The sequence below is a fragment of the Bufo gargarizans genome, chromosome 3, assembly GCF_014858855.1.
Source record: "Bufo gargarizans isolate SCDJY-AF-19 chromosome 3, ASM1485885v1, whole genome shotgun sequence".
NCBI classification, from domain to species: domain Eukaryota; kingdom Metazoa; phylum Chordata; class Amphibia; order Anura; family Bufonidae; genus Bufo; species Bufo gargarizans.
In genome coordinates, this window is record NC_058082.1 from 21,088,867 (window position 1) to 21,101,057 (window position 12,191).

Consider the following 12,191-nt stretch of genomic DNA (forward strand, 5'->3'; position numbering starts at 1 on the left):
CGCCATTTTGTGATACTCTATTAGGGTACTTTCACACTTGCAGCAGGGTGATCCGGCTAGCAGTTCCGTCGCCGAAACTGCCTGCCGGATGAGGCAATCTGCATGCAAACGGACAGCATTTGCAGACGGATCTGGATGCGGATCCGTCTCACAAATGCATTACAAGAACGGATCAGTCACTCCGTTTCATTTTTTTTCCACATTTTTACCGGTCTGCGCAGTATTTTTTATGCTGGATCCTGCACTAATACATTTCAAGGACGTGTATAGTCAATGGGCGGTCGGGAAGTGTTTAATAAAGGCCAATTGAAAAAATGATTTTAAGCCAAAAATGAGTAAAATGCAATCATAAAACAAAATGACTCTAAAGGTGTACATAGCCTTTAAATTTAAAAACTGGTTATATTATGGAGCAGTAATCGTCCAGTAGATGGGGCATGCTAAAAAAATGAACAATAAAGAACAAACCTCATTTGACTAAAGTGAGGTAAAGCGATGAAGCAGCAATCACGGTAATTTCTGGACATAAAAACTCCCATTGTAAAGCCACTACAGACGCCATCTCTTCTACAAGAAATAGGCGATAATGGGGAATAGATTGCATTCAGGTAAAATAGGTGCAGGGTCCCTTTAATGAAGATTCTAGAACCCCTGGGATTGCTGGGAGGAAATTAGAACCTACCCGGTGTCATGGTCTCAAAGGGGCATAAGAGAGGAAGCCCCTGATGCTACTTGCTGCCAGGAGAGAGAAGGGTAATATCACAAGGTAAGTAAATGAAGTTATAAAGGAAAATACTGTTGCTTATAATGAGCCCTGACAACAAATACAAAAAATGTAAACAAACAATAAATAAATAAATATAACAATTACCAGACAAGTGAGACAAACAGTTATAAAGTAGCAGAGAGTGCAGAGACTTTGGAAGAGACTCACAGTAGAGAAAGATGTCCAGGCAGTGACCTCTACTCTAATCCAGGTGATAACCCTGGCATTTACTGCTCAGTGCCAGTCCCCTGCACACCAGTGCCACTGCACACAAGGCAAAGAAGACGTTGAGGGATGAAAGCTCAGAGCGAGTCTCCTACACAGCAAGAGATCCACTGCACACAGAAGGCAAGCCAGTTTTGGAGGGGTGCAAGCTAAGTGACAGTCTCAGCACTGTAAGAAGAGATCAGTGCCAGCTTTCCATGCCAATCCCCTGCATTCAGAGAGCAGAGAGAGTCTACAGCACAAGGGGTGCAGAGCATTCACAGTCTTTTCAGAGCCCATCTACAAAACAAGCAGAGCAAGGCAGATTTACTCAGCAGACACAGGAGGAGAAAAAGTACTGCGCAAGCAACAGGCAGCCCAGCCTCATTAAACTTTATCTGGAGAGCTTCAGCATCAAGAAGAGCAAGCAGGGATCACAGAGAGAAGGGCACTGAAGGGTTAGCTCCTGGTTCTCTGCCAGTAGGAACCACCTGAGAAGTTTTAGAGTTCTCAGACTTCATGATAGCCACACCAGGAAGATTACTTGTTGATATGGAGGATACAAATAAGCAGTGTCCAGAAACAGCACAGGATCCAGGGATGGAAACCACCAGATACCTGGCTAGAGGGTCCAGATGCCAGGTGGACTTTTTGCATGAAGTAACAGACCCTGGAGACCTATCATTGGATAGTCTTCTATATGAGAAGTCAGAGGTCTCCTGTGCCAAGAGAGAAGGGCCAGGATCTTCTGATAACAGTGAGCTGGATAATGTCTTGGACTGCATTCTGGACTCTTCAACATCAGACCACCAACACCTATGGTCTGAGTGTGGTATTCCTGAGATACATGGGATAGCAGATATTAGGACTCCTTGTGACCCTAAAGGTGGCATGGTGGACATAGGAGTCTGGACTGAAGCCTCAGGATCTGGAAAGAAGGAAACTCTAGACAGAGCCATCATGGAGGACTTTACTGAGAACCAGTCAACTGTGAAAAGTGGTGTCTCAGGAATTGCGCAAAGTAGACATTTACCCCGGGCACCTGAAAGCAACCTTATTACTTTGCCAAACTTGGATATGAATGTGTTATACCTATTTGCTCAAGAAAGAGAGTTGGTAAAAGGAGGTGGCCATGACCAAAGATCATCTCCCCCCAACCCATCCCAGCAGCCATCTTCATACACATCACAAATCTCCATTGTACACCCTGAAGATGGACAGGTCAAGCAGGAAGGATCTGAGGTCTTACTATATCATTCCAAAAAAGAAAGACTATTGCACCAGGATTTCATGTTACCCACCTCAGGTCCTGCGACCCCTGAAACCGAGGAGCCTATGGATTTTATTCTCTGCAAAACTGAGTCTGCAACCATCTACCAACCTTGTACACACAACATGGGTAAACCATCCGAAAACCAGATCCATGTTGCACCTTCATCTTCTAGTTCATCTCAAACCATCTACCAGACTTTGAGTCTTAATGGGCAACAACAGCATTCTTACCAGGCAGGAGAAGTGAGCAGGACCTACCTACCCCAGATTCCACTATCATATGTACAGTACATCAGGTAACTAATGGCAATTTAAAACACCAATTCATAGAAGATCACTTAGAACATGCCTCACTATGCTCCCCAATACCAACCTAAATTACAATATGGTACAGATGTCATATTTAATGTATTCATACAGAAGTAGTAAATGCTAACTTGACGCATAACTCATTAATACAATGTTGCAGCAAACGTTAACCCCTTAAAGGGGTTGTGTCACTTCAGCAATTTATCATGTAGACAACTTTAATACAAGGCACTTACTAATGTATTGTGATTGTCCATATTGCCTCCTTTGCTGGATGGATTCATTTTTCCATCACATACTATACTGCTTGTTTCTTGTTTCCATGGTTGCGACCATCTTGCAATCCAGCAGGGGTGGTCGTGCTTGCACACTGTAGAAAAAAGCTCCTTTCTGGTGGCATGCTTGCGCAGCAGCTCCCGTCCTGGCCACCATGTATCTGCACTGCAGTGGTGGCCATAACCAATAGATACAAGCTGTGTATAATGTGATGGTAGGATGAATCCAGCCAGCAACGGAGGCAATATGGACAATCACAATACATTAGTAAGTGCCTTGTATTGACTTTCTCTACATGATAAATGCCATTTGTTGAGGTGAGAGAACTCCTTTAAGGACGCAGGCAGTTTTCATTTTTTTTATATATATCAAGGGGAGAAAAACTGAACTGGATCGCACATCCACAATGCTATGTTTAGATCTAATTAAACTCGCTTCTCAGCACAATATTAAAGTGTACAACCCCCTATACTGCCTGCTGTACAAGAGGCATTAGTGTACATTTTGATCAAAAGGCATAAGCCCACTCACCACGCCAAGGTTGCCTCTTAGAGTGGGACCTACTCTGACAAATAGGCGCAGCAAAATGCTGTGACAAAGCAGCACTGCCCTAGTAGGTGGCAGGACCCAAGCAGCCCTGCTATCTCACAATGCCACCCATGGCACCGGGTCCCACCGACCCACCAGCACAGCACCACAAAAACAAAGGCCACCACATTGTACTGCACCATGTGAACAGTTGTCTAACACAACATGTCCACTGCTATCAGAAAATGCAGGTCAATTACCACTTATATGCAGACCACACTGTGCTGCGCCTATTTGTCAGAGTAGGTCCCACTCTAAGAGGCAACCTTGACGTGGTGAGCGGGCTTATGCCTTTTGATCAAAATGTACACAAATGCCTCTTGTACAGCATGTAGTATAGGGGGCTGTACACTTCAACATGGCGCTGAGAAGCGAGTTTAATTAGGATGTGTGATCCAGTTCGATTTTTCTCGCCTTGATATATTTCATTTTTTTAATTTTCTCTTCCCTGTCTTCCAAGAGCCATACCTTTTTATATTTTTTCCATTCACATAGCTTGTTCTTTGCAGGCCAAATTTTACTTTCCAGTTTAATATTCCATACAATGTAACAGGAAGTTGTAAATTCTGTGAATTTGGGGAAAAAATGCAACTCCACCATTGTTTTACGGGTTTTGAATCTAATAAGATGTTAGCTTCTTTCTGCAGGTTCGTTATTATGATATAGTTATTATGTTTTGATTATTTTAATAAAATTAAAAAAATAAAATAAAAAACTTTGGGGGAACAAAAAAAAAAAAAAATCTTTTTATCCCTCCATGATTTGACACCCATAACTTCTTTTTCATATTCCTGTCTATGGAGCTGTGTGAGGGCTACTTTTTTTTTTGCAGGGAGATCTGTAGTTTTTATTGATATCATTATGGATTATGTATAACTTTTTGATCACTTTTTATAAAAAAATTTGTTGAGACCCAGATAATTTATTTGCCCATTTTAATATTTTTTTTCTGTTACGATGATCACTGTGTAGGACAAATACTTCAATATTTTTTAGTTCTAATATTCGCAGATGTGCCGATGCCAATTATGTTTATACAGTACTTTATTTTTGTTCATTTAAGGGGGTTTTTGTAAAATGGAGTAGGCTAAAATGTTTAAAAATACAAAATGCAATCGCACACTGCAACCAGCACTCTGCCCTGCCTTTATGCTGGATGTTGAATAAGGCATTGGTGTACATTTTGGCCAAAGCGTAATAAGCCACTCACCACGTCAAGGTCGCCTCCATGAGTGGTGCCTAACACTAGTTCCTACCTTTTATGGGCCATGACAGCCACATAAAGTCCAGGGAGCGCAGGTACAGCATGCTTGGCGCACACTCTGCTTTTAACCCCGTCCGGTGCCATTACAGCTTTCATCGGATCCAGGGATGCAAGTACCAACATGCATGCTGAGCCCACTATATACTTCTCCTGGAGCCTAATGGCTACTGGTAGGTGCTATGTTTTATACTGACTTTAAAACCAGCCTCCAGGGGGCAGATTAACTGGACAGGTGTGCTTGACTGCTTGGAGATCGCCACACCTCCAATACGTACTACAAAGAAAAAATATGGAAGATTCAGCCCGCACAACCCCTAAAATTTTTAAAAAACTTTTTTTTTTTTTACTTATTTAAAATTTTTCTTTTTAGGTTGCTATTGACCGAGGCATCTAAAGGGTTAAACGGCCAGGATCATGTATAGCATGATGTGCCAATTGGTTTAAGGCCCTTTCCACTGTGGGGTAAACTTTGCTGGCCCCTCCTAAATGCAATCACTAGAACCCTTACGAATGGGCAGAGCAAAGGGGCTGCAATGGCTACTTAAACACAGGGGCCCTTTTTGGCTCCTATATTTATCATTGAGGGGTGGTGGGGGTTTTCTCTATTGTTTCAGGGCTTTAAAAAAAAATTAAAAAATGAAGAGACGTTTTGCATACAGTCTTGATTAATAATATTTTACCATTTTGTATACACAACTTCTAGGAAAAGCTATATGTCTCCATGGTGACAGACTACAAACAAACCCTGTGTGTAGTCTGATGCCGCAGTCATGTGTTGGTCTCTTCTGTCGTCTACTGTCTGTAGGTTATCAATAAGCTGATGAAGATGGATTACAGTGATGACACACAGGGCAGACATAGTTACAGGAGCTGTATCAGGGGCGTAGCTATAGGGAAAGCAGGGGAAGCGGCTGCTTTGGGGCCCTGACCCAGAAGGGGCCCATCCAGGAGGAGGAGGACTAAAGGATTTGGTCAGGGCCCCCTCAACAGTATTACACAGTGAAATTATATACAGTGACAGTATAGACAGTGTAGAAAACGGATGGAACAGCTGCCGGGCCTGGTGTGAGAGAGCAATCTTTAGTAGCCACAGGAATGGGGGCGGCATGAAAGGAAGGCGTTGCGAAAAAATTACTGGGGGAGGGGGGCCCCATTCAAAAATTAGCTGTGGGGCCCAGTCATTTCTAGCTACGCCACTGAGCTGTGTACAAAAACGGCAAACGGTAGAATATTTCTCATCAAGACTATTTGCAAAGCTGATTCATTTTTTATTCTAGAAGCAAGAACATTGGGTGGTGACTTTTGTGGACCCTTCATGTTTCTATTTGTCTGATGATGTCTATGGTTTCTGTCTGCGATGTCTTCTGGTCCTGGGACTGTGGTTTGCACATTCATAGTGGAAGGAAAAGGCACATTGCGATGAGAGATTAGTAAAAATGATTTTTTGTTAATTTCAGTCCAGGTCCTAGACCCCCCCGAATTCTATAAAAAAAAAAAAACAACAACAAAAAAAAAACAACTGGTGGTTGTCTATAGCAAATAGTGCTGGAGAGAGAAGATCTATGGGGAACAAATAGTCTGGTACACGCATAGGCATTGCTTGTGCCCCTTCTGCACCCAGCACAGGGGTACGCGCCCCAGTAGACTGAGGGTGTGCGTGATATTATTGGATGTGACTATAAGGTAGTACAGTGATTATAACATAAGGGGAGGTGGAGGCTCAGCAGATTACTCCTTTTGTTGGAATATCTTGTAATTTCACAGCTCTGTATGATATTACCGCATGTGATTATTGCTCGGCGATGGAACAAAAGACGGATATGTGACCAGAATCTACTAATGGGAAGTGCCGGATACTGCGTATAAAGAAAGCTTACCAACAAATACTATATAGATAGTTATATAGCTATTAATACATTATAGATAGATAGAAGATAGATGTTTTTTGATACTTTTAACCAGTGAGGAGTGCTGCAAATTTCCTTATTTATTGTGATGATCTGGCGCCAACTTTATACTGTACATTTCCGTTTTTTTTTTTAGTAGATAGAAACCTGCAGCTCTCCAGCTGTTGTAAAACTACAACTCCCACCATGCCCTGCTGTAGGAAGACTGGGAATGCTGGGAGTTGTAGTTTTGCAACAGCTGGAGAGCCGCAGGTTGGCCATCCATGAGATATGAGATAGATAGACAGATAATACATAGATAGATTCCTTCTTTTGAAGGAAATGAAGGTGCCCATACACCTTCTACAGCTGCTATCTCTCACTCACACATACACAGGCATCCTTGGCTTGGCTGAGAGTGTATGTGTTTTCAGTCGAGAGAGAGGAGAAAGTCGCTGCCAGATGTCTCTGAGGGCAGTTTATCTCCTGGAAGAAGAAAATAATCAGGTGTTGACATTCAGTGCTCTCCATCCCAACCTCATCTGTCGGGGAGAGCAGGAGCTCCCCGTACACATCAGACCGTGCGCCGCTCCTCAGTAATCTGTCCGGGCCCCTTTAGATTGGTGTCCGCTATTATTCCCCCATAGAATGTAGTTGAGTTAATAGTAGTTAGGGCTCGTTCACACGAACGTGTGATGCCCGTTGCAGTATTGCGGACCGCATTTGCAATACACGGGCACCTTTCCATGGCCATTCCGCATCACGAATGCGGACCCATTCATTTTAATGGGTCCGCAAATCTGGAGATGCCGAACAGAAGGACGGAACGGAACACTACGGAGTGCTTTCTGGGGTTCCGTTCCGTGCTTCTGCACCGCAGAAAGATAGAACCTATTCAAGTGATCCCCATACGCCTGCTCCACGGACGGTGCCCGTGCATTGCAGACTGCGATTTGCGGTCTACAGCACGGGCTTCACACGTTCGTATGAACGAGCCCTTTAATGTGAGCGAATTAACCGTCCTAATATATAAAATATTCTGCCTTTCTCTCCATCCCTCCAGGGCAGCACAATTACTTATGCGCTGGACGGAACGGCTGTATTGTGGATAAAATCAGAAGGAAGAATTGTCCGTCATGTAGACTGAGAAAAGATAGATAGATAGATATGAGATAGATAGATAGATAGATAGATTGATAGATATGTGATAGATAGATAGATAGAGAGATAGTAGATAGATAATAGATAGATAGATAGATAGATAATAGATAGATAGATAGATAGATAGATAGATAGATAGATAGATAGATAGATAGATAGGTAACCCCAAGCCAATTCATAGTCGGTTCCCTAATGTTTTACAGATGTAGCAGAGCCAATGTTCCATTGCACTGCTGTGACTTTATACCGTAAATCTACTTGGAGCATTACCAGCTTAGCCCCACCACATCCGCACGTGTAGCATATGGCTGGTATATTGTATATAGCACTATGCCAGTGTAGTTTATCTGTTGCTGAGGTCCTTGTATGTTTACCAGGTCACTCTGCCACTTGATATAATGCAGTTCCAAGTATTGTTCTTGCCTTTTTCGCCTCTGATAACAATCGCTGTGCAGAACACAGGGACCCAGGGTAACGGCACGCAATGAAACACCCTGGTTTACAATTTAAAGGGGACCTGTCACCTCCCCTTATACGTCTGTTTTATTAAATAATTTTATTCCACGTGGCATGACAATTCTATAGCATCCCTTCATAGGACTTTATGTTGTTCCCCTCCTCTGTTATTCCTACTAGAATTGCAAGAATAAATGCACATCTGGGGATAACAGATCAGTGCTGCCAGCCTTACGCTGGCAGCATTGATGGGGCAGTGTAAGAGGGTGCAAGGGCACACCCTCCAGACTGGTGACACTCAGTTGTAATTTTATTCATAGACTTCTAGTAGGAATAATAGAGGGACAACACAGAAAATAATCACACGAATATATGCTTCAGAATTGTTATGGGGAATGCAATGAGATACTAAACAGACATGTCAGGAGAGGGGAAAGCTCTTCTTTAACACAGAGCTGATTGATGGGGGTGCTGGGAGTTGGTCTCAGGATAATTCATCAGTATCTGATCGGAGACACCCAGGACCTCCACCAATCAGCACAGGAATTAGCAGATTGACTGGAGCCATTAGTGTAGTAGCCATGCCAGGTTCCTGTAGCTCAGCTCCCACAATTGAATGGTAAAAACCCACTACACTTTGAATGGTTCTGTGCTTCTGGATCCTGTCAAAGTGCCAGTTCCAGTGCTGTAAGCTGCCCGAAACAGCAGATTGATGAGGGTCCAGGGTGTTTGACCCCCACCAATAGTATATCAGTGACCTACCTAGGATAGGCCACCTTATCACGAACTCGGAAAACACTATAATAAATAAATATTTGAACAACTTTGCAAAAAGTTGAAACCAAGCATAGGAACAAGGGTTTGAAAAGATGAATTATACGTTGATACATATTGGGCTTTTAAGGTCTGTTTTTCAGTGCATGGTATTTGTGTTCCATATTTTTTTCCTTAGTCACATTTTTATGTGTATTTTTGTATCCAAAGGTCCGAAGATCCAGATGAAACACCACAGTATGGCTTTGACCCCTTACCACAGAAGATCTGTTTGATTTGTGCAGATGAGGCATCAGGATGCCATTATGGGGTTCTCACCTGTGGAAGCTGTAAGGTGTTCTTCAAGAGAGCCATAGAAGGTAAGAATTTGATGGAGGTTCTTATAGTCCACTGGGCATAGTAAAATCCATGTTTGAAGCAGAAGAGAGTTCTTGGTTGCTTCATGTTCATCTATTTACTAGCAGCTGCTACTCAACTGCTTTGCATCTGAATGTGGGTTAGGTTAAAGAGGACCTTTCACCTAAAAAAAAAATGTAAACTAAGACCATAGCTTTACTTACATGCCCCCATGAAGTGTTGATCGTTTTTTCTTTTTTCAAACTGTGCCCCCGTTTGTCCGCTATGCCCCCCCGGAATAATTCCCGCCGTCTATGCTAATGAGCCAGCCTCAAATGGGCTGGCTTTAAAAGTTCTCCTCGGCGTGCCTTCTCTCTTCTCCCTGGCACGGAGCGCATCCAATCAGCGCGCTCCGCTCTTAGCCGGATAGACGAAATCGCTCCAGTTCTCTGAAGTCTCGCGAGAACTGGAGCGTCTTCTCCCTGGCTAAGAGCGGAGCGCGCTGATTGGATGCGCTCCGTGCCAGGGAGAAGAGAGAAGGCACGCCGAGGAGAACTTTTAAAGCCAGCCCATTTGAGGCTGGCTCATTAGCATAGACGGCGGGAATTATTCCTGGGGGGGGCATAGCGGACAAACGGGGGCACAGTTTGAAAAAAGAAAGAACGATCAACACTTCATGGGGGCATGTAAGTAAAGCTATGGTCTTAGTTTACATTTTTTTTTTAGGTGAAAGGTCCTCTTTAACGCCTAGTTTGGCCTTGTTAATTTTGGGTGGAGTTCTTGATATCTAAGCCTTTATATGTCCAGGTTCTTCTATGGTTGCTTGTCACGGAGTATGTTCTGTGCATTTCCATCCAGATTCAGTACCTAGTACCAGAACTTGTATTCTATTACCATCTCCCATCTACTCCATTGCCAGATTCCCATCTCCTTCATCCATGGCCATCATCATTCAGTTTCTGTCATCTGAGATTTTTTCTGGTTGTTGGGCAGTTCAGCCGTTCTGTAAGTTCTGGGGATATCTGACTACTAAGAGACAATATTAGTACTTTGAAAAGGTGACTGCTAAAGATAGAAGTCCAGTTCTGTGGTCTTGTGAACTACGGGTGTTTGGTGTATTCATGAGCTGATGACTATGCAAACAGGTATCTCCCAAGGAAGAGAGCCATCTCGTCAGCACCACCTCTTGGAAGAGGCTCCTTTCGAGTCTAAATCCAACTTACCAACAAGCCTTGGGATTTGACAAAGGAATACAGCCAAGCCTGACAGTTTCCCTTTAAAGAATTGTCCGGTCGAGAGTAATTCTTTGAGGACTCTCCTATTTGGGACCGTCACTCATTAGTTGAATCGTAGATTAGCTAAAAGGGTATTTATCATGGTACAACCAAGCATGCTGATTTCAGAGGGCACCTTGCAATACTTCATTTTCTCTGTGATGGCACTGCAGTGGAAAAAGGACACTATTTGGGCAAGTTCCCCAGAGATTACAGTAGATCTCTGGAGGTTTGGGCATTTCTAAGAAAAATTATACATGGGACACCATTTTAACGCCTCATTTCTAGGGGACATTTCTAGAAAAAAGGGATTTTCAGTAATGGACATTCCTTTTAATTATGCTTGTACGTGCATTGGATTTAGTATTTAGTCCCCTCTCTTTTCTTTTACCCATTAAAGTGGTTATTCACCTTTCATAAATCTTATTCACCCTTGATAAATTGTTAAGGATCCATTGACAATAAGTTTTCTGGGACCTCGAGTGGTAATCAGTGTGGAAGCATAGCAGTAAGTGTTCATTTTCATGCCACCACAAGGAAAATTAAGTATTACACATATAAGGGAGTTGTCTGTGTAATATAGGCCAAGACAGGTCCTCTTGAATGCTGCCCCTTATTACGGATTAGTGAGTATGGACTCACTGTGCCACCTAACTGGTTTGGCTTGGGGTTAAACACTTATGATGTTATTCCAGAACTCCCCTTGTATTCACCCTTTAACCCCTGTACAAGGATGTGGTCTTCACTGCAAGGAAGCACCCGGACCGCTACCTCATGAGATAGTCCTGGTGTAGTTGGCAGCCAACCAACAGGGGTCAGGGACTCTAATGCAAGCACCAGATGCTCAGGATATGGAAAACGCACCAGCACCCTTGAAGAGTAGATGGTGGGAGATACAGGATAAATCAGCAGTCATGGTGATAGTGAAGATACAGATGAGGGAGACAGATTGGATACTTGGCAGGAACACAAATGAGGCACATGGAGAGGGTTAACTAAAACACAGACAGAAATGAAACTGGAAGTGCTGAAACACACATGCAGGGCAGGTACAAGCTGGAGCATAGACAGAAACAAACGGAGGATAAATACAGGCACCCTCTGCCTGGAGAAGGGTGCCTTAAATACTGCGGGTCTTCCAGCCATTGGTCCTAAGGAATGGTGGCTGGAGCACTAGGCAGAAGCATGGAGGCAGCAACATGGTGAGTAGTGTGGGTATCATGCCCGCAGAGGAGAGCAGGGCAGTGGTGGACATAGACAAATGACCCAACACCCTTCCTCTTTTGGGACAGGGCACTGGACACCCTCATTCTTAGGAATGGGTTGTCCCAGCGGTCAAACCCCATTTATGAAAGCTTGATTGGTCCTCAGCAGCCATAATCAAGCATTGGTCCTCAGCAGCCATAAGTTTGAGATTTGTTAAATCCTACACTTTATTTTTAAGTATAATATACTGTAGTTATGACACAGATCACTAAATATGTTTGTCGTAATCTGCACCTTGAGGAAGGAAAGGAACTCTCTGTGATTTTCAAGGATGAGCGTTATGGTAAGCACATTCTTCTGGAATCAGAGATGGCTAAAAAAAAAGTTAATCAGAGACAAGTTCAATGTGATTGTGGTCG

The 12,191-nt window shown here is 43.3% G+C and overlaps 1 protein-coding gene across 2 annotated transcripts in view; it reads left to right on the top strand.

Moving 5' to 3' along the window:
• Positions 1 to 1,073: 1,073 nt before the first annotated feature.
• Positions 1,074 to 12,191, top strand: part of PGR (progesterone receptor) — a 142,703-nt gene continuing 131,585 nt past the window's right edge. For both annotated transcript variants that reach the window (XM_044285670.1, XM_044285669.1), the window contains exons 1-2: positions 1,074 to 2,538; positions 9,167 to 9,315. In XM_044285670.1, coding sequence (XP_044141605.1) covers positions 1,490 to 2,538; positions 9,167 to 9,315 — 1,198 coding nt within the window. In that variant the 5' untranslated portion in view covers positions 1,074 to 1,489. The remainder of the gene's footprint in view (positions 2,539 to 9,166; positions 9,316 to 12,191) is intronic.